The 21803-nt window shown below is 47.3% G+C and overlaps 8 protein-coding genes across 8 annotated transcripts; 7 read left to right on the forward strand and 1 right to left on the reverse strand.

Moving 5' to 3' along the window:
* Positions 1 to 3494: 3494 nt before the first annotated feature.
* Positions 3495 to 5933, forward strand: SERLADRAFT_415709 (uncharacterized protein; the record flags this gene model as incomplete). Its single annotated transcript, XM_007318655.1, has 15 exons — positions 3495 to 3618; positions 3678 to 3778; positions 3843 to 3978; positions 4036 to 4133; positions 4190 to 4298; positions 4354 to 4426; positions 4476 to 4696; positions 4751 to 4817; positions 4873 to 5071; positions 5130 to 5296; positions 5350 to 5451; positions 5514 to 5524; positions 5591 to 5615; positions 5677 to 5688; positions 5759 to 5933. The coding sequence occupies 15 exons, from the start codon at positions 3495 to 3497 to the stop codon at positions 5931 to 5933; spliced, it is 1620 nt and encodes a 539-aa protein (XP_007318717.1).
* Positions 5934 to 6416: 483 nt separating this feature from the next.
* SERLADRAFT_390348 (uncharacterized protein) lies at positions 6417 to 6922 on the forward strand (the record flags this gene model as incomplete). Its single annotated transcript, XM_007318656.1, has 2 exons — positions 6417 to 6841; positions 6899 to 6922. The coding sequence occupies one exon, from the start codon at positions 6497 to 6499 to the stop codon at positions 6719 to 6721; it is 225 nt and encodes a 74-aa protein (XP_007318718.1).
* Positions 6923 to 8955: 2033 nt separating this feature from the next.
* SERLADRAFT_468372 (uncharacterized protein) lies at positions 8956 to 11184 on the reverse strand (the record flags this gene model as incomplete). Its single annotated transcript, XM_007318657.1, has 5 exons — positions 8956 to 8966; positions 9149 to 9228; positions 9303 to 9447; positions 9502 to 11024; positions 11076 to 11184. 3 exons carry the CDS (start codon positions 11176 to 11178, stop codon positions 9361 to 9363), a joined length of 1713 nt encoding a protein of 570 aa, XP_007318719.1.
* An 820-nt stretch (positions 11185 to 12004) lies between these two features.
* Positions 12005 to 12459, forward strand: SERLADRAFT_468374 (uncharacterized protein; the record flags this gene model as incomplete). Its single annotated transcript, XM_007318658.1, has 2 exons — positions 12005 to 12280; positions 12337 to 12459. The coding sequence occupies one exon, from the start codon at positions 12099 to 12101 to the stop codon at positions 12276 to 12278; it is 180 nt and encodes a 59-aa protein (XP_007318720.1).
* A 636-nt stretch (positions 12460 to 13095) lies between these two features.
* On the forward strand, positions 13096 to 13414 carry SERLADRAFT_390353 (uncharacterized protein; the record flags this gene model as incomplete). The annotated part of the gene is made up of 1 exon (XM_007318659.1): positions 13096 to 13414. A coding segment is annotated over one exon (160 nt), but the record flags the coding sequence as incomplete, so codon positions are not given.
* Positions 13415 to 14438: 1024 nt separating this feature from the next.
* On the forward strand, positions 14439 to 15132 carry SERLADRAFT_390354 (uncharacterized protein; the record flags this gene model as incomplete). The annotated part of the gene is made up of 1 exon (XM_007318660.1): positions 14439 to 15132. A coding segment is annotated over one exon (344 nt), but the record flags the coding sequence as incomplete, so codon positions are not given.
* A 74-nt stretch (positions 15133 to 15206) lies between these two features.
* SERLADRAFT_468377 (uncharacterized protein) lies at positions 15207 to 15702 on the forward strand (the record flags this gene model as incomplete). Its single annotated transcript, XM_007318661.1, has 1 exon — positions 15207 to 15702. One exon carries the CDS (start codon positions 15228 to 15230, stop codon positions 15582 to 15584), a length of 357 nt encoding a protein of 118 aa, XP_007318723.1.
* A 1139-nt stretch (positions 15703 to 16841) lies between these two features.
* SERLADRAFT_369949 (uncharacterized protein) lies at positions 16842 to 21159 on the forward strand (the record flags this gene model as incomplete). The annotated part of the gene is made up of 11 exons (XM_007318662.1): positions 16842 to 17145; positions 17233 to 17511; positions 17669 to 17814; positions 17901 to 18017; positions 18223 to 18293; positions 18471 to 18579; positions 18871 to 19260; positions 19314 to 19573; positions 19624 to 19789; positions 19843 to 19947; positions 21151 to 21159. The coding sequence occupies 11 exons, from the start codon at positions 16842 to 16844 to the stop codon at positions 21157 to 21159; spliced, it is 1956 nt and encodes a 651-aa protein (XP_007318724.1).
* Between the last annotated feature and the right edge of the window lie 644 nt (positions 21160 to 21803).

A 21803-nucleotide genomic window follows, 5' to 3' on the forward strand; every position in this document is an offset into this window, starting at 1 on the left:
CCTTGGGTACCAGGTCCAGATGGGTATTGCGCCTGGGGAGGCGTTGGCGAGGCCGACGAATGTCCTTGGTAGTGTGCTGGGCTCGCGGACAGTCCTGGGTACTGTTGGCCTCCGCCTTGGTATTGGGCAGGAGATGGCGACGCCGATAGCCCCGGATATTGGTTGGGTGGCGCGAAGCCCGAAGGCGTGAAGGAAGCGGGAGGCAGCGAAGCATATTGCTGGGTTGGTGGTGGAGAAGAGTAATGGGCATGCGGCGGGGGAGGAGTATATATATGAGGTGGTGGCTGACTGGAATGCTGTGCCGAAGCGGGAGGAGGCGGCTGGGACGTATATTGATGGGGCGGCGGCTGACTGGGGTATTGCGTGGGAGCTGGAGGGGGTTGCATTCCTAGATACTGCCCAGACATTGGCGGCGGCGTGGCGGCGTACCCAGGTCCAGGCTGTGGAGGTGTGTACCCTCCTTGCACATGTGGTGGGTATGGTATATAACCTGGTTGCGCTGTGAACCTGCTCTGTTGCTGCTGAGGATCAGCATAAGTACGTTCCTGGCTCATGTGATGAGGATATCCCGAGTTCTGTGCATAAGTACTGGTATTAGAATCTGAGTATTGAAGGTTGGGAGGGGGCGAACGGGAGAAAGGGTGCGAATAATCAACGGGAGGTGGTACAGGAAAGGACAATGACATCGAATCATCAGTGGGAAGGCGCTGGTGCTGATATTGTATCTGCTGCGGTGTAGATGAGACGTAAGGATTCGGATCGGTGGAATTGTACGGGTTGGGTGTGTGCGAAGGATCGGGAGGGGCGATGTTAGGCGGGCCCAGTGGAGATTGGTATATTACTGAGGGCGCTGGTGTTGGACTTGGAGGAACGGTTCCGACGGAGCTGGATAAGGATGAGTGCCCTTGAGGCAGAGACACCTTCTTATTACGTCCTGGTCGCAAGATTGTTGGGACATGGGCGGGTTTATTGGTGGAAGGAACATTGAGAGAGGCAGGAGAATCATCCTCAGGGAGAGGCGGGAGTTCGTCGTCGTCGTGTTGGCAGTTCGATGAGTGGTGGGCCGGCATGCGTGATTGTGATTGTGGAGACGTTCGCGCAGGGAATAGAGATGGAGGGACGAGATGGGACTGATTTGGCGATGTCTGTGCAGGTGCGGTCTGTGCTGGACGACCTCCGCGTGGAGGGGAATGGGAGTAAACCAAAGCGGTGGATGTCTTTGGTTGTTGTGGACGAGATAGACGTTCTGAAGGCGCGAACTTTGATGGACGACGAGTGAGCGGGGGAGGAGCTGCTGCGTAGTAAGTCATTTCGAGGTACACTTCGCCACGCTTGCCTCCGCTCGTCTCAAGATCAACCCAGTCTATCGATGACAGCAACGAAATATAGTAATTGCACGATAAGCTATGTAACGAGGGAAAAGATAGAGGACATACCATCAAACTCGCCCGTTTTCAGCGTCTCTTTGATATCTACCTTTGCTTGTCCCACACAATCGTCCTTTCTGGTCTCTTTAGACCAGACCGACACCTCGAGCGTACGGTTATCTCCAGATTCATCAACAAGGACAGGCAATCGCAGCTCGTCATCCCATACGGGGTGCTGACCGCCCTTTGGGTCGACCTTTGTACGCTTAGTGGTACCAGAAAGTGTTACTTGTGTGTATGGATCTTGCTTGTAAAGGTGTTTATCGTTGAGATTGCGCGCTTTGAGAACGACGACGACGAGTGTTCCAAGCTCTTTGGACATTTGGGCACAATGATGGTGATGGTGGTGGAAGGTGATTGAAAATGGTTAACATTCACCACATGTGTACATAGATTAGTTAGCCGCAACTAGAATGGCTGTACACATCAAGTTCGCAGCTGTACAGAGCTATGTACATGGCTTTCTTTTTTCACTGCGCATACATTTACAATCGGTTCTGGCTCAAATATGCAGATGTAAGAAGAGTCTACGCTATAGAATGCTCCGAGTCTATAGCTAATCATGAAAGCAGTGAACAGTCAACGCCTAACTAACAAATTACATTGACACAACATTGAATATCTAGGCATTCAAATTTCAAAAGTTAACGTGCCATTACAATGACCAGCGTGATGAAATGGCCTGCGAATCCTAATCAGACTCGCATTTGCTCATAAAGTTGAAGCTTGAGGGCTGAAATTCGACGAGACATTCAAGCTCAATTGATATTCCGGTTTACTTATAGCAATGAACAGGACAACGGTGTTGACGAAGCGAAGACATGATCGAACAAGAGGAGCATAGGCACGAAAAAAACAAGGATAGGAGTGAGAGTGATAGAGCAGGGGTGTTGGCATCGACAAAAGTGGTAAAGTAGTGGTTGGCAGCGTAGTTGGGACACAGCAGCTTGCTAAGTCGGAGTCCAGGTCAGTAAAACCCACTCAACCTCATGCTACATGTCCAATCAGGATCTGAATTTCGTCTGACCATCTTCTTGTTTCTGCAGTGACTCCGGCGCAGAGTAACCTTTGGTATGATCACCGTCTTCCCACAAAAATTTCTGCACCAAGCAGTTGTTGGCCATATGTAAAAAGTGAATTTGTCTGACAATGTCTTCAAAGTTCAGATTCACAAAGCTGGGAGATAAGGCTTCTCTGTACATCTCGAATGCGATGTTCTTCGTTATTCTACTTGGCCACAATTATAGAAACACTTGCCGTGGATCAAATGGGTGAGGAGTCAGCGGAGGTACCTTGCTTCGGGTACGTGTACAACATGACACGCAGACATTGGCTTGTACTGCGACGTTCTCAGCAGCCTTCGAGAATGGAAGTGGGTTCGTCACCTTCCACGCCAGTTGTCGAGTATTAAAAGCACTGTTAACATTATCTCCGCTCTAGATATCACAGTTTGCATTCATAAACTATAGCTGATCTGTATTAGGCTTTATGGTAAACCCTGGTTCACCCTTTAAAGCCCAAATTTTCTATACGAACTCGGGTCACCACTGCAGGCTTTACAGTAACCCATGAAAAACGTGGCTCAGACCGATCTTCGACTCTTTGTAACTTTCGGTCTTTTCTCCAACAAGCAAGTACCCGGGTGATAGCAAACCTGCCTACCTATAGACCCACTTCTTTGACGATAACACAAAGGCGTATCTCCGATGACCGGGATATCGTCTACTAGGAAGGACGCGGAAATATATACTTTTGTTATTTCAGGCTTATAAAACATTGCCCATCGGTATATGGTATACATTATCTCTTAGTACCAGCCCTTTGTGATATCCTGACTGGCTATTTGGACTTACAGGCGTTCTTCGATACGAACATCACGGTGAACCAGTGGAGCAACCCTTCTCATGCACAATATTTCTCATGTATACTAGTACGCTCCGCGAGCTTCTTGACAACAGATAAACCCAAGAAGCTTTCCTATTCCCCCGACGGATGAAAGCAGCCCGTCGGCAAAAATGAATATATGTACCAGATTGTTTGTGCTGATTATCGTTCTGTACAGACAGAATGAGCGTCATATCTTGGTCCATCTTGAGCTTGATTGTGCTGCTTGCAGTTACTGCACGCTATCGTGTACAGCGTCGCTCCATCAAGGACATTCGAGGACCCGCTTCGCCCTCTCGATTATTAGGTTCGTTTCGCGTTCTTGCGGCATCAAGTGCTATTGAGACGATGATACAACATTTTTAGGTCACGAAATGCAGTTTCGCCACGAAGAGGAAATGGGCGATGTTCAATTCCAATGGCTTCGCCGGTATGGTGCCACTTGGCGTACGCAAGGATGCTTTGGAGTATGTTCATACGTTACTCATTGTGCTAATGCATATTAACATCGGAGTCTTCGACAAAAACCAGGAGGATGTGTTGTGGACAGTAGACCCAAAGGCTCTTCAGTATATCTTCCATACATCTGGATATCGGTTCCCGAAGACCAAGGCAATAGATCAATCTGCAAAAATCTTCACGGGTCGAGGTATTCTTACGGTTAAAGGTGTGTTTCCCTGTTACTTCTCATAGATGACACTGACGGTATATATTTTTTGATTAGGTGATGTTCACCAGCGTCAGAGGAAGATCTTGAGTCCTGCCTTTTCCGCGGGGCAATTGCATACATTCCTACCGATATTCAGACAGTTGGCTTCTCATGTAAGAGGCTCTTCATCTGGCGTTTCCATCTCTTACATCATTTGCCCTTGCATCAGCTTAGTCAGAAGTGGAAGGATGAACTGGAGGCCAGCGTGTCTCACGAAAGTGCTGTCATCAATGTCCCTCAAATGCTGGCCAGAATGACATTAGATGTCATTGGTGAAGGTGGATGAAACTTCGTTCTGTCCTGTTGGGCGCATGCTCATATCCTTATCATTAGCTGCTTTTGACTATCAATTTGGAGCGCTAGACGACCAAAGAAATGAGCTTGCACGTCTCTTTCAGAATCTCTTGTAGGTCTCTCTTCTCCTGGTATATATTGTACTTACATTGCATTCCCAGTGTCGATTCTGTGCTCCATCCACCTGCATGGGATATATTGTTTAGGGCTACGTGGCACTACATTCCTGATAGTATCTTGCACTACGTTAGGTATTTGCCAACGAGAGAATACAGCCGCTTCAAACAGTTCCTGGACGCCGCTTTCCGCGTTGGACAGGACCTCGTAGACCAGAAAGCGTCCTCCAGTGAAAAGGGTGGTAAGAATATTGTGAGCATCTTGGGTAAGTGAATCTCGTCTAGACGTTGCAGCTTGAAAGTAAAGTATATTTCATTAGCTCAATCCAGTGTTTCCGACGATGTCAAGAAACGTTTAACCAGCGATGAGATGCTTTCCCAAGTAGCGTGATTATCCAATCAAAATATCTAAGGGAACACGTTGTGACTTCGTTCATTCTAGGACATTCCTTTTGGCCGGTCACGATACAACCGCCAATACTCTTACCTGGACGCTATATGAACTCTCCAAGAGACCAGAAGATCAGAGGAAGATACGCGACGAAATAGCGGCCGTCCGCAAGGAGATTAAAGCACGTGGAGATGAAGACTTCGTCCCTAGTGACTTCGACTCGATGCCCTTCATGAATGCCGTCATCAAGGTTAGTGCAAGTGCAGTGTTATCGGGATCCAAAGAAATCTCTGAGAATGATAATTCAGGAGAGTCTGCGATTGCACCCTATTGCTCCCATGCTCTTCCGAGAAGCGGCTGATGAAGATGTTATCCCCCTTTCTGAGCCGATTGAGACTGTGTCAGGTAAATTCATCAACCAAATTCCCGTTAGCAAGGGTCAAGCGATCAACATTTCCATTTGCTCGTACAATCGGTGAGTATCATGCTCTCTAGCACTAAGATTGCGTTTATCTGAAATGACTACAGACTGCAGAGTGTTTGGGGCGAAGATGCAGATAGTTGGAACCCAGATAGGTTCTTGGGCAGTGACAAAGAGAGGCAGGCGTCCGTCGGCGTTTTCGCGAACTTGTGCGTCTTTTCGGTTTGTCTACAGTATCGCATTCTCATGATGTTTTATTTGCAATTTCCAGAATGACTTTTTGTGAGTAATGTATTACATATGAGTTGTGTAGCCATGACCTAAATGACTGCTTCACGGTTCAAATAGCTGCAGGTATACGTGCTTGTCTCGGGTGAGTTCACAGCAATCTGTACCGTGCCCTAACTGTGCTGATAATGTTACCTCAATCGTAGATGGCGCTTTGCGTACGTAGCCTCCCTCAAAGTGATCTCGTCAAAAGCACAAACTAATTACACCTGCTTTTGGTGTACACAGGCTACTTGAGATGAAAACTGTGCTCACGGAGCTTATCGAGACGTTCGAGTTTAAATATCCTGAGGGATTGGACGTTATGCGGCTCAGCTCGGGAATCATGTCACCCGCCATTAGAGGGAAGGTTGAGATGGGGATACAGCTGCCTCTGCACGTCTCGCTCGTGAATGGAGCCTAAATGTGTTAGTGCTAGCAGCCAGACGCGAAGGACCCCCCATTGTGGTCGTATGATCCCTACTTGTTTATCAAATGCTGAAAATGACCTGTTAAATGTGATTTTTATAGCTTTTGTATATATATGCCGACGCGAAATGTGATTAGCCTGATGATTTGGTTCTAGGATCTGGTTCATGGCTGCGCTTGAATGTTTTCTTGCAAATTGTAGATGGTATATCCATCCCGCTAGCGGTGAATCAGTGAAAACTCGAGCGGTGTGTCAATCAGACGCTCAGTGCCAGTGGTCAAACATCAATATTGGTCCTTTGAATTGAGAGACATGTGACGCACTAATATGGGTTCCTTCAAGCTTCAGGCCTCAGGCCAACACAACCCAACCAAAGATTGGCCGACCGCCGATTCAGTGACTTTCCTTGGAATGGCGGAGTTGCCCCTTGCTGGGTGAATTGTGTTTGGTACCATATTCGCCATATCTTTAAACCATGAACTTGAACGACCATCGAGGTCTAATTTCAACGATTCCAAAATACAAAGCAACAGTCGACATAGATACAACCTGGTATGATGAATACACTGCAAAAGAAGAAAATCAAAACACGCCATAACCAGCCTTACTCCCATCCTCATGCCAGTGAACACCCCTTCATCTACCCCTCACTGTCACCCTTCCCATCTGCCCATTTCTCCTTTCACCCTCACCTAACGTCTACCAGCCACAACTTATCCTATGGATACCACGAAAGACCGCAGGTCGCCTCCAACACGAAGCCACCAGATGATGGAACCTAAAAGTCTGAAATTACACACGCAGGCACCATAAGCCACATGCCACCCACAATGAGAAGGGTACCTTAAAGCAGCCTTCTAACATGTCCCTGACTATGAACTTGAATTTTTGCAGCAATTCTCCTGTGGTAAAAAGGTGGTATACGAGGATTATAGCTCAGGCTGATGATGGAAACTAACCTCAAAAGGCTACGCGAGGCTTCCTTCTGACGCACTTGCTGTAGTAGTACTGGTATTAGGGATGTTGTTAAAAATAAAAGTTTAGTTCACATACTCGCTATTGATGGAGCATATCGCATGTATAACATTGAACTAATGTCCACGAAGTCAACATGAAACGAACAACACACCCACTAGAAGTGAGTTAAACGATCAGCAATTCAAATGTAGATCTCAACAGTGCGTACATACTTTCTGCAAGGAATATCAGCGATAATGAATACATTAGCGCTACATGCACAAAACGTGTAAAGCAAGCTTCTGCGTACAATCTAAGTGCGCAAAACGAATACGTTGGTAAAATTTGGCAAAAAGTACAGGGAAATGGCAAAACATACAATCTGCAGTGCGAGGAAGTTAGTAAAAATGGTTGTGCACAATGAAAGAAATGTCCCTAACTAGCTTTAGGTTCAGATTCACATCTTTTCAGTATTGACTGTACAACACGGATGCTGTGTGCAAGAGGTGAAGTGGCTGAACGACACAAATCCGTAAAGAAGAAAACTATGCACTTACATTAGAAGATGACACACCTCGTGGATTTTCTGATAACATAAACACAACATTGGTGATTAGTATTCATGATAATGAGCATGACACGAATACCAACTTACATCCTGGAGATTGAGCAAAAAATGTGATCTGCGGATGAAAAGAAAATATGCCAATAAAGGAGCAAAAGCAGCGTACGTCCTGAACTCATCAAAAGAGCACAAGAATAAATAAAAGATATCCAAAAAAACCCCTGAAATGACGTACTTTCTGAGAACGTCAAGGTGGGCATGATAGTCAGCGCCAAATCTGGCTCAAAAGTTCGATAGCGACGTACCCACTGAAAACGTCAAGGAGGGCATAATACTTAGTCTCACATGTGGTCAAACAAAGTCGAGAGCAACGTACCCACTGACAACGTCAAGGAGGGCATGACAGTGACAGTCAGCGCCAAGTCTGGTTAAAAACGATCGAGAGCAACGTACAATCTGAGAACGTCAAGGAGAGCTTGACAGTCAGCACCAAATCTGGCTAAAAATATCGGGGAGCGACGTACACCCTGAGAATGTCAAGGAGGGCCTCACATTTAGCACCAGATCTGGCTACAAAGATCAATAGCGACGTACAAGCTAAGTATATCAAGGATGGTATGGCGGTCAGTGCCAAATCTAGCTAATAAAGATCGAGAGCGACATACACCCTGAGTACGTCAAGAAGGACTTGACAATCAATGCCAAATCTAGCTAAAAAAAGAACAAGAGCGACGTACATACTAAGAGCACCAAGGAGGGCCTGACAGTCAGCGACAAATATAAACAAGGCCATGAAATGACGTACATGCTGAGAATGTCAAGGAGGGCATGGCAGTCAGCACCAAGTCTGGCTCAAAAGTTCGATAGCGACGTACCCACTGAGAACGTCAAGGAGGGCGCGATATTCAGCCTTACATCTGTCTAAAAAAGGTCAAGAGCGACGTACAAGCTGACAACGTCAAGGAGGGCATGACACTCAGTCATACATCGGGTAAGAAAAGATCGAGAGCGACGTACAAGCTGGGAATGTCAAGGAGAGCTTGACAGTCAGCGCCACGTCTGGCTAAAAAGACAGAGGGCGACATACAGGCTGATAAGGCCATCATGAAAATCACGGAGCGGTTCCGGGCGGTTTTGGGGGGAACATAGGAACGTGTATTTATTGAAGAGTATCACATTGTCAGTAGCAACCTTTACACGAAACATGACTACGTACGTCCTAAAGACACATATAGAGGGCGGCAGTGGTGAGCCGTCTGGGGCATTTCCAGTGGAATAGAGCACATACAATATGGTGAAACTGTCAGAACACAAGACAATGGTCAGACAATCCAGCAAGAGATGCAGCACAGATAAGCATTTACCTTCTAAATTATCACAAGTATAAAGCATCTCAGTGGAAACTCTTTACAGGATGAAGTCTCAATTAACGCACATACTGAAAGATTGACCATGAAAAAGCAGATCAGCAGGTAGAGTGAACGAATGAGTGGGCAACACACAAACTAGCCCAGTAAACTCATCAGTCTTCCGTCTTTCAGATATTCGTCATGCAAATGCTACGTTACTTACGTCCTGTGTGTACAGCCAGCTCCTTTAGATATGGTATGTGTGTAAATTGAAACGACGTACTTTCTGTGTAAAGTAGAAGTACATTAGCTCAGTTTCAACGCCCTCATTTTGACACGACTTACCACCTGCCGATCCAATGCACCAATAAATAAAACAGGTCATCAATTATCTATCGTGAGATATGCCACGCACAGCCTAGTCATATGCCATAGTTACAAAGAGTGAGATATAACCATCGTCTAGGGTAATTTACAAAGAAATATACACACTTTCTGAAACGTTATGCGTTGGGCCCCGAAAAGGTTCAAAATGCCTCGTCATGAATCATCAATAATTTCGTACCTCTATATGCTCTATCATGCTATTTAGGCTATTTAATGCCGAACGTAACTTTTTGGGGCATTGCGACCAATCCTACATCAAATTGAGTCGTGTTAGATATATTTTCGCATCATGTGTCTAGCTTACCTCTGATGATTTTGCCAAACCTGATAACATTTCTGGTGCTCCGCTTCGGATGGCAGTATGCACCCAAGGGTCAAGAACACTACCAGTGAAGTCCGTCAGAGAATTGCTCAATGAAATAAATAAAGGTGACTCCGAATGATAATTCTTCCAACCATGAACAGCCTGTTGAAGATGATCAAGACAATACTTGAATGCATACCCCACGGGCCCATCTATAAACCAAAAGAGGCCCCCATTTCTTTGCATAATATTCATACAACGTATTGCAATGGAAGCGTGACAATCAGGGGGATTATTGAAATAGCCACCCGAGCGTGACCGTGTCGTTAGGAAATCTCGGAGTGACGTATGAACTAAGTGCACCGGACTGTTGTTGGATTCGGGGATAATGAGAATAGATTGAATCCCGAAGAATGCCCTGAGAAGGTCTCGCAGTGGGACATCAATCAAGAGAGCGAGGTCTCGGATGGACAATGGGCTTGTAAGATGTAACAAGATCCCCATTACTTGTTTGAGGTTAACCATGCTTCCAGATACAACTTCGGCAGATGAAGCCTTGGAAAACACCTGCATATACAGAGGATCCAGGCCATGTGCCTTTAACGCATCTATGAGCTGTCGGTGCGCCATTCCCCTTGCTTCTTGGACAAAATTGACGAACGTCGATGCATAGATATAGGAACCAGCGGCTTTATCAACCAAGGTGTCAAGGACATCCCATGAAGGCCAAGGCTCTGGAACACCATCCGCAACCATGAGTAAACGATTGGCGGCATATATATTCGCAAATTCGGACTGAAAGAACATGCGAATGTCCTTGCTAGCATTATACTGCTGCAATTTCAACTGAAGGGAGACCTCCTTGGCATCTATTGTTTCAAGTCTTAGCCGAAGATGTTCTTCGACTCTGCTGGTGATAAAGAGACGAAACGGGACCCGGCCTCCCTTGGACCTGCACGCATCAATTACAGCGTCGATGAACTCGTCCATCGATTCTCCGTCCCCGACTTCACATTCATCGAGGGCATCAATAACTATCACCATACGTTTTTGTACGGCATCATTCTGTGTGGACGTTGATTGTACATGGGAGAGCATGGGATCCATGATCAATTTGTCAAATTGATACCCGAGTCGAATACCCCGCTGTGAAAGGAAGGGTTCTTTTGTGAGCGCATCCTTGATCAACGGTTCTATGTTTTCAATTGTAGTTGAGAGTTGAAAAGCGAGCGTAGAGATTAGATGGGAAATCTTATCTCGGTTTCCCATTCCCCGAAAGAAAAAAAAGCTGGCAGCAAGCCTCCCTTCATCAGCACACCATTCTGCAACGGTCTGCGCTATGGTCGACTTCCCAAACCCAGCCGGGCCATTAAGCCAGCAAATCGGGAGAGTACCGTCTACCCAGGTTTTGATCTCGTGCAGGACCTTCTCCCGGGTGCCCTCCAAGCATCGAGCGAGTTTCCCTGAGCGATCCTTGTACGAAGCTTGAACTGGGTGTAGCAGGTCGTATAAGCCTTTCAAAGCTAAATACGAATGACTAAGCTCATAGCGAAAGATAGATAAACACTACGCACGGTCGGCAGTAACGTTGTTGATGTTGAATCTCAGTCCCGAGGTTCCAGAAACATCAACGAATGTGCCATGTGGGATGTGGGTGTTGTTAGCCCCATTGAACATTCCCGTGCCAGTAATGGGCGCTAGAGAGGCTTGTCCGTTGAGATGGTTAGAATCTGTTATCGAAAGATGTAACTGTGGCTTGTGTTGATATTACTTACCAGGTCGATCGTGAGTGTGCATTGAAGCTGAGAGAAGGGGACGACTGAGATAAGTGTGGGAGGAACGGACATGATAGTGGCTATTGCCCCCTACTACTGCGGCCGTACTACCATTTCCGAAACAAATTGTCTCCTGTTTTATTCTCCGTGACATACATCCGATTCGACGAAGAAACACGAGAAAAAAGTAGCGCTCGACGACGCAATGCAAGGCAGAGATGTAGATGGAGAATCAGGCTCTGCGTCTGAGCATCTTCTTGTTTCTGCAATGACACGAGCGAAGAATAATCGATTAATAACCTTTGGTATGATCCAAGCATCATCATCTTCTCACAAAATTCCTGCACCAAAAAGCTGTTGGCCATATGTAAAAAGCGAATCTCTCTGACAGTCTTCGAAGTTCTGGTTTCATAATACTGGGGAATCGTACTTCTCTATGTCAGGTGGCGGTTTATACTGCGATGTTCTCAGCAAGCCTTCGAGAATGCTTCGAGAATGGAAATGGTTCGTCGCCTTTCACGCCAGTTTTCGAGTATTAAAAGCACTGTTGACGTTATCTCCGCTTTAGATATCACACTTTGCATTCATAAACTGCAGCTGACCTGTGTGAGGCTTTATGGTGAACCTCGATCTACCCTCCAAATCCCTGCCGACATACGTGCTTGTCTCGGGTGAGTCCACAGCAATCTGTATCATGCCCTAACTGTGCTGATGATGTTACCTCAGTCGCAGACGGCGCTTTGCGCACGTAGCCTTCATCTCGTCAAAACCATAAACTAATCACATCTGCTCTTGGTGTATAGTGTATACAGACTACTCGAGATGCAAGCTGTACTCACGGAGCTTATCGAGGCGTTCAAGATTAAATATCCTGAGGGGATGGACATTGTGCGGCTCAACTCGGCAATCATGTCACCCGCCATTAGAGGGAAGGTTGGGATGGGAATACAGCTGCCTCTGCACGCCGCTCGTGAATGGAGCCTGAATGTGTCCGAGTGTTAGTCGTATGATCTGTTTTTTTTTAATCAAATGTCGGCGTCCTGCTCAATGTCCTTTTTAGATATATATCCACGCGAAATGTAATGAGCCTGAGAGCTGGTTCTAGGATCTGGTTCATTGTTGCATTTGAATATCGGCAATTGTACATGATATATCCGTCCAACTGGCAGTACGATGAATATAGTCAAAACTTGCGCGGAATGCCAATAAAGACACGCAGTGGTCGAACACCAAAACTGGTCCTCTAAATAGAGACGCAGGTGACGCTCAGGAGAAAGATAAGCACCTCAGAATCGAATTCAAATATCGGACAACAGATTCGCTGACACCGCGACCGAGTATTGAACGAAGTCACGCTCAGTCACACTATCGTTTGTAGCAAGGTTCTCATGTAAAGCGTTATACATTCTCCCTGTTGGCCGATATCGAAGTAGAAGTGTTCAGCTTATTACAACATGGCAAGTCTGCTCGCTCCGTTGGTCCGAAGTCGATGTCTCGAGCTTCAAGCGCTCAAAGTTTTTCTCTCGCCAAGACTTTCACTTCAGCGAAGCAGCTGTCTTCCCCCGACTTTTTACAATGCACAGATGTCTTTCTGTCATCGAAATTCTGCATGCCATATTTTCTTCTGGTTATCTGGCGCCTGATCCAAGTCCTCGAGTTCCCAAGGTTATTCAATGCCCTTGGCTCGTCGAGCTTGAATATCACAGGCATTGGGAACACGACAGAGGGGTTAAAGTGCTTCGTACACAAACTTTAGCCTCTTTGGCAATAACATGTCGATGGTTCCAAGAGCCTGCATTGCAAGCATTGTGGTATCAACTGGACGACCTTGAACCCTTGATAAAGTGTATGCCTGGTGACCTATGGGAGGTTTCCCGTAATGGTATGCACAAAACGATTGTACGTCCTTATGTGGGAGCTTGCGGAAAATATTGCAACTTATCACAAAACAAAATTTCTCGCAGACACTGCGACGTACTATCAGGGCGGCAGATTGGGCGATATTTGACAAATATGCTTCTCGAGTTCGCACCCTGATTCTATGGAATCCAGTGTTGGAGCTATATGATTCAACGCTGCTTAGCATATTCGCTCGTACGGTGGTCGTTTGGTTACGGTTGGAATGCCGGCGACGGCATCGGATTTCTTTCAACGACCGACAATTTCGATAGGTCTCTTTGAATATTCCTAAGGGCATGACCATATCTGTAAAAATGAATGTAGTATATTGTGCTTATTCTCATATGTGGTAGCCTGTATTTATTATATTTACATTGAAAAAACAGAAAAGTAATCAACGAGCAGGAAACAAGAGATGATAATGCCGGTGCAAAAGCGAGAATACCTGGATGAATCAATAAACACGGATAATATAATAACTTACAATATGTGACTGCCCGTAAAACGTGGGTGGCAACTGTGGCAACAAGTGATAAAGTCATAAAACAAGAATAAAATAAAAACTCACGTTTTATCCACGGCACCAGGGTTGCTATACCGTTATATGACCACCAAATTAGCAACATTGTATGGCCAGATTATCTGAGCTGAATGACAGGGCTTGGTTAGTTGACTATAGTGCGACAGCCATAGAAAATTTAGTACTGCACAGTTATGCGGATCTGTGGCCATGTTATTAGTTACAGGTCACACCATCACACGACGAGGTTTTTTCCTTACTACCGCTCACTGAGTGCTCAATCTCGTCCAACGCTGCAGTCACTATTCTGGATCCATTCCATCACAACGCTCACTCCACAGATCAGCTAAAACCCAATTTTTTTTTATTACTCTGGCCACTCGAGGTTGACTGAGCATGCAAAGTAGGTAAGCGTGACTTTCTGCTTACCTAATATTTCCAGCTGACATATGCCTTGTACCCCCTTGCACTCAATCCCTGGCCTGCCTGCGAACTTTGCAGTACAAATTTTATGTAGTAACTATTTTCCTTTCCATATTCGTGACATTTTGGTCCCCACCAATTTTCCCTGTACTTGCAAAGCACATTTTATAATAATATTGATACTCACAACAATCACGGTCACACTGCATGGGCAAATTAGAGGTATAAAAGCGGCTGTTGAATATACTAAGATGCCGTGTTCCGCGGTGTTTAAAATTCCAACCGTAACCAAACGACCACCGTACGCTCGCACCCATTCCGCTCCCCTCCTTCCGGGGCTCGAGCTGCTCCGTTGCCATGAGTACACATATCCTAAAGGATATCTCAATAGTGGCCATCAAGGGAACACGGAGGACCTACTGCATTTTCTTATCTCTCTATTCAGCCCTACACTCGTCTCTGTTTCTATGACCATCCAGGTCCTGGATAACATGTTCGGCTTAGCCGCCGTGGAATATCTAATTGGATCATGCCCATCCCTGAAACACTTTGACCTCATAGGGTGTAACAAACCACAGGGGGCAGCGGATGGTTTGGCCTGTAGCATTATCTGCAACTTTGTGCAAAGCCATTCACACCTACAGAGCATGCGATGTGGTGTGCTGGACGAGCAAGCTATATCGAAGATAGCTGAACTTGCATCGTTGAAACAATTCAGTCTACATATCAGCGGCCCTATTTTCGGAGGGGGGTTGACACTGCCTACTCCAAACTTCCGTCGCCTTACATGGCTCCGCATCGTCGCGCCTAATCTTGGCAGTGCCTTGTCTTTTATCCGCTTGGTTCAATCACCCCTTGAAGAGATTGTCCTGTATGTTACTCAAACACCTTCCCCTGATATACTCCAAGAATTCTCCATGGTTGTTTCACGTCGATTTTCATCGGACTGTCTGACATCTATCATACTTGAAGTGTTTGATCTCAACTCTACTCCTCTCAAATTTGCTATCGATTGTATCAGGCCTTTGTTGGGCTTCAGACGGATGAAAAACTTGGCGCTAGGAGGCGCTAGGAATGTGTGGGATGATGATTTGATACTGGAGCTGATAATGGCATGGCCTGAACTTGAGCGGCTGAGTTTGCGCTCCTCTCCATGGAACACGGGGGCTCTCACGCTTAGCAGCCTACTTCTGCTGTTGAAGCATAGTCCCGGGCTGAGAGAAATAGAGATTTTCTTTGACGCGACGTCTGTGCCTTCTACGGATGAATTTGGTGGTGATTGGCCTTGCAATAAAAACATCAAGGAGATCTATCTGTCGGATTCGAGTATAGCGGACCCTTGTTCTGTGGTTGCCTTTCTATGTGCTGTTCTACCCAATCTAACTGGCATACACTGCAACGACTTGGATGTGAAGGACGTAGTGTCAGAATGTTTTGAAAAACAAAGGAAGAGTGTGGGTGTATGATACAGGCCTTGATACAGCGAAGGGAAATTGGAAGGAATCGATGTCGGGGAAATTGGATGATGAGACACTACAAGTGTTTTTCTTGTTGCGGGTTAGATGATTAAATGTATATTATAGTGTTGACAAGGAACCTGACTTTGATGGTAAACCAGACTCATATCAATAAACTACGTAGCTGCTTCTGGTGAGCGTTGAGCGGGGCATAGCCTAGTAGTAGTTAACGGTTTGTCAGTATCACGGTAGAGCAAGGGCGAAGAGACACTGCGGAGCCAAGCTTACTTTCACGTTTTGGTTATGCGGTTCTCAACAGTATCCAATATCCAATCCGCAATCCGCCTGGATAATCTTCTGTTGACTTCAAGACCGTATCCGTCGTTTTGGCTACCACATTTTATCCATCCCCACTCGTGAACGATCCTGCCCTCCATCACTCCATCTCAAATAGCTTTACGGACAATATACTAGGCATCCTCCTCGAAGTCGAGGTGGAGCTTCAAGGAAATGTACAGGATCGACGGCGGGCTTTGGCGGGGCTGCAGTGGTATCGACGTGCGTAGAAACATCTGACACCGTGACAACAGGAATCCAGGCTAGCATTACTATCTTTACCGGAAAACCTAGAATACGAGAACGGAATGAAACACCACGGGACAATGTATGAAGCGACACAACATACCTTTTGGATAGATTTCTTCCTCGAGAGCAAACGCGTCATACCGTATGGATTATACGCTTACGCAAGTGTCATCAACGAGCGCAAAAACACGATGGGCGAATCGTGGCTTCAGAGTAGGGAGCTGCCTTCTCGGCGAGGTTGACATTAAACTGGATGAAGCTTGATTTCTGCAGCTGGGGAAAAGAGTCCTGGTTTGGGTCTCTCCCTTTAATATAAATTCTCCTCTGCTTTATTCAAGCTGCCCTCCTTTTCGCCTTTCTTTGCCCTCCTTCTTTCCTTCTGCTGGTTTCATTTCGACTCGTCAGTCGTACGAGGCAAGCACTGACGGATAGTCAATCAAACGAATGGTCGGGTAACGCGTCCGTTGCATACGGAGGAAAAGCATGTAGACTCGGATAGATTTTGTGCTCCGATTCACTGGCGATCCCTTACACTATGTGGCTGTGCTGTACTACCAGTGGCTATTACCTTTGTAACACTCATTTCCAAAAACAAATTGTCTCCTGTTTATTCACTTAGTACATCCGATTTCGACCAAGAAAACGCGAGAAAAAAAACTTGAACTAGGGCTCGACGACGCGATGCGAGACAGAGATGTAGATGTGGATGTGGATAAGGATGGAGATGTAGAAATGGGCCTGGATGAGGAGGAAGATGGGGTGAAGAAGCCGCGAGAAAAGAAGGACAAGAAAGACAAGAAAGAAAAGAAGGAGAAGAAGGATAAGAAGGAGAGGAAGGAGAAGGCGAGTAAGGAAAACCAAAACGACGAGGACGACCCCCCAAAACGACACAAAAAAAAACGAAAAATCTCCCCTTCCCCGCCTTCCCCGCCCGCACACGCAGACGAAAAAGAAGACTTGGACATGCTCCCAGCGGACGAAGGGCGTGACAGGGAAGACTCAGACCTCGCCCCCGATCCGGACGCTGATACACTGCTCGTACGCCCCGCCTCCCCCGCCCCACTCCCCAAAGGCACGCTCCCGTCCTTCCCCCTCCCCTCCCTCCCCAATGCGCCTTCCAAATCCGATCTGGCGCTCCAGGGTCTAGACGACGCCCTCGTCGACGCCGAGTTCGTCGATCCGGGCACGTCGATGCCTATCACTCTCCCCCCTCCCCCTCTCTCCTCCTCCCGCAAAAACAAACATGGCCAGGAAGACGACGGGGGTGCGGAGGAGGACGCGTGCGAGACGGGTCTTTCGGTGAAGATGCGGAGGAGGCTGAAGGAGCTGGGGATCACGGAGTTGTTTGCAGGTACGTTTCCCCTCTTCCTTCATCCGTTCATCCTATTCATCTATCCGTAATACCTCGTTCTCGCCTTATCGCACATCCGTCCCGTCCCATCCCATACACGTCTCCCCTCCTCGTCACACTCACTCACTCACCCTCACCCACCTCCCCTGCACCCCAGTCCAAACCCGCCTCCTCCCCTTCCTCCTCCCGCGCGACGCCCGCAAACGGGGCCTCTACGCGCCCTACGCGCCCCCGCGGGACGTGTGCGTCTCAGCGCCCACAGGGAGCGGCAAGACGCTCGCCTACGTGCTTCCCATTGTCGAGGTGAGTGCGTGTTTTGCGCGGTAGGTTGGTGGATAACGGATTGACCGGACTGTATGATATATGACCATACGACGACAACCTATCAGACGCTCTCATCTCGCATCATCACGCGCCTCCGCGCGCTCGTCGTGCTGCCCACGAGAGACTTGGTCATGCAGGTGCGGGAGACGTTTGAGGAGGTGGGGAAGGGCAGGGGGCTCAAGGTGAGTTGCTGAGTTCGCGTCGCGTCTGGTATGGTTGCTCCTTCTCTGTTTTTTCGGGAGTGAGCTCGGTGATGCATTCTGCATTCTGCATTTTCCCTTGTCCTTATTCTATTTTATTTCCTTTCATTATTTTTATTTGGATATCTTGGGTTGTGTAGCGTGCTTATCGTGCCTTACTGAACGATGACGATGGGCGTTGTTGCAGGTCGGCACTGCGACGGGCCAACACTCATTCGCACATGAGCAGAGTCAGCTCATAGCGGACAGATCGTCTGGGTACGTTGATCCCTTTCATTCCCATCTCTTTACCATGCAGTAAGATTTACTGACACCTTTCCTATCCACCCAATGTTACACTCGCTCCTCCCTACCGCACCCTTTCTTTCACCCTTCTCTCCCCACCTTACCCCACTCCACACACCCCACACTCTACCCGCCACACCGCACCCGCAGACTCCTCGGCGGCTCAAGCAAGATCGACATTTTGATCTGCACGCCCGGCAGACTGGTGGACCATATGAACGGAACGCCTAATTTCTCGTTGCAGCATTTGCGGTTCCTTGTACGTGGTTGGCTTCCACCTTGTTTGCTTATTCCTTCTTTTGGGTCGTTTGTCAATTTGTTTCCTTGTTCCTTCTTTTGGGTCGTTTGTCATTTTGGGTGTTATCAGACTCTGGGCTCGGCTCGCTTTACCTTTTATGTTTGTCGTGTTCACACACCGCGTTCCCCACCGGTACAAAGCACGGCCCCTATTTCATACTTTGATCCACTGTCTTGATACCACTCTAACACTATCACTCTATCACTTTGTTACTTAAACTCAAACTCAAACACTGACGCCACTGACTGACAGGTGATAGACGAAGCCGACAGGCTGCTCGCGCAGTCATTCCAAGATTGGGTTGCGCGCGTCGTTACCGCCACACGACCCACGACATTTCCAAGTAGCGGTACGCCCAGGGCGGAGGAAGAGGAGACGTTTGGATGCGCAGACGGACTGGCGCCCCCGCTCCTGCACGCGAAATACGCGATAGCCAACACATACGGATACATGGACGAAAAACCGAGTTCGTCCTGCCAAAAGCTGCTCTTCTCCGCCACGCTCCCTCGGGACCCGGGGAAGTTGGCGGGGCTGCAGTTGAGGGACGTGAAGTATTTTGTGGTGCAGAAGGCGAGAGGGGGAAGGGAGGAGGGGGTGTTGGATGTGGTGATGGAGCGGTATACGATGCCTGCTACGTTGCGGGTGCGATCGTTTTTATCTCTGTTGTTGTTCGTGGGTGCTGATGAGGAGAGTAGGAACACATGATCGTGTGTGCATCGTCTGAGAAGCCGCTTGTGCTGTTTGACCTCGTGCAGCGACACAAGGTGAGGAACGGGCTTGTGTTTACCAAGTCAGCAGAGTCGACTGCTAGACTTGTGAGGTTGTTTGAGCTGTTCGAGAAAGCGGTTGCGGGTGAAGGGCGGTTGGGGGTGGTCGCCAAAGCGTACTCGAGCGATCTGTCAGTTGGAGAGCGGAGGGGGATATTGGAAAAGTTCAAGGCGGAGGAGATACAGATGTGAGTACGCGTGTCGTTACCCTGCGAGGAATGCGCTGAGGAGGGGACAGACTGGTATGCTCTGACCTGATATCGCGAGGGATGGATATGAGTCACGTGTCGCACGTGGTGAGCTACGACGTGCCGGTGGACATGCGGAAGTACGTGCACCGTGTGGGAAGAACAGCGCGGGCAGGGAGGGAAGGCGACGCGTGGACATTGGTCGAAGAACAGGAGGTGAGTGCCGTGACAAAGTGTGACCGAGCGGGGAGTCACTGATGTCACAACAGGCGCGGTATTTCAAACGGATGCTGTCAGAGGCTGATCACATAAGCAGAGTCAGGAAGATGAGGCTGACAGAGCGAGATCTGTTCCCGCTCATGGCTCCTTATCAGGTACGTCTCTCCATTCTCGCTCATTGGTCATCGTGCTGAGTCAGCGCTAGACGGCACTGGCGGGCCTGAAGGAGTCGTATGTGCGCTGAACCTCGGCACCTCGGCACTCTATCACAATGTATCCATCGACTATCAGTGACAGTGTATTAGCGTTGCCGCTCTCTTGCCGCTCTCTATCACAAATATCACAAATGTCTGCTATTGGTTGTTAGACAGACTGTGGGAGGTGATAGTAGCATAAACTGAAATGGCCAGGAATAAAAGAAAGACTCTGTCATGTCTGCAGCACATGTGTCATCACATATGGCTGTACAAGAGTCGTACTTTGTCTGATAAAATGGGCAACGTACCTCCCATACAAGCGAGCACTGTCGATGATGAGAACTGTTGTTAGAAAACCACACACAAAAACAAACTAACACACAATTCTCCCAGATTCCACGGAACTTGTATATGGGCTTTGCCTCCTAGAACAGTGGGTGCTCTGGTTGTTTGTGGGGTGGTATGTATGACAATTCTTCAAAGTAAAACCCAGAGATGTACGGGTGTGGGTTTTTGAGGAGAAGGGATAGTTGAGCTATAGAAGATAGGGGCTTTATGACGAGAATGTACAAGCACTACCTTGCTAATTGTAGCACAAGGTAGGTTTAAGAGCGATGAGATGACAAGATTCCCAGTGATAGCAGGCTCCTGACGCACAAACTGTAGTGCTCAGAAGGACTCTAATTGAAAGGGATGACAATCACTTTCAAAAGTGATGAGAGTGACAATGACAGCAGTTAACAGTGGTAGCAGTGGGAACTGTTGTAACCACACTGGATCACAGATAGCAGAGTAGTGACTTGAGATTAGAGAAGAAGTTAGAGTTCTTGTTGTTTTTTTACAAGGTAAAATACAGGGGTTTATATAGTAAAAGAAAGGTAGGCTATGCACAGTATAGCTGTGCAAAAAGAATGAGAAAGAACATGAAAGAAGGAATGTACACTGACGAATCCTGCGTAGTTAGTACAGGATAAGATCATCAAAATAAGGAAAAGAAAGGGATAGAACAATAAATGCTGTGTAAGTAATGTCACAGGTTTGTACAGCCATAAAATAAAGTCCAATAACAGAAAGAGAGCAAGAAAATCATGAAGTCATCGGAAGATGCAGTAAAAAACAAAACAATATCAGTATCAGCACAATTCCTTTATTGTCAGTCAGGCATTCTAAAAAAATATATGTCCATAAAAATGATTCAAAAATCAAAATTAATTGCACTATAAATGAATGTTCTACTGAAAAAAAAGAAACTGGAGCCACCAGTCCACCACCTAGTCTAAATCTGATGGTTCCATGGCCTTACCAACAGACTGGTTGTATTGGACCACCTGATCAAACGAGGGAGGGAGAGGAGTAGTTCCAATTTGGAACAAGTGAGTCCCAGGCAGCGTGTGGTAGGTGTAGCTGTAGCAAAGACGATGGACAAAAGATAAGTGTACCCAAGTGAATGGGACAGCAATGAACATGGGCGACGCAAGGGGATGAACCTTCTCCAGCTCGAAAACTACCCATCCACACTCCAACCAGGCGAGACAAGTGACCAATGATTTGATGGTATACAATGGAAGATTGATGTCATGAAGATGGATCTGTTGCCCAATTTGGACCAGCCACCGGGGCTTTGCTGATATCAGCAGTGGCACGTGGTGGTCAATTGATCAGCGACAGAAGCAAATAGAGAGTGATGACATCAGGTATGGTGGGGGAGCAAGGATGACGAGCAGGAGGAGGGTGGAGGTGACGAGGAGGTGAACTAGAATGGGGATCCAGATGCAATTGTCGGGCGAGAATAAAAAAGAGAGCAAGGGTCCCAT

Source organism: Serpula lacrymans (genome assembly GCF_000218685.1).
Source record: "Serpula lacrymans var. lacrymans S7.9 unplaced genomic scaffold SERLAscaffold_7, whole genome shotgun sequence".
Taxonomy (NCBI): Eukaryota; Fungi; Basidiomycota; class Agaricomycetes; order Boletales; family Serpulaceae; genus Serpula; species Serpula lacrymans.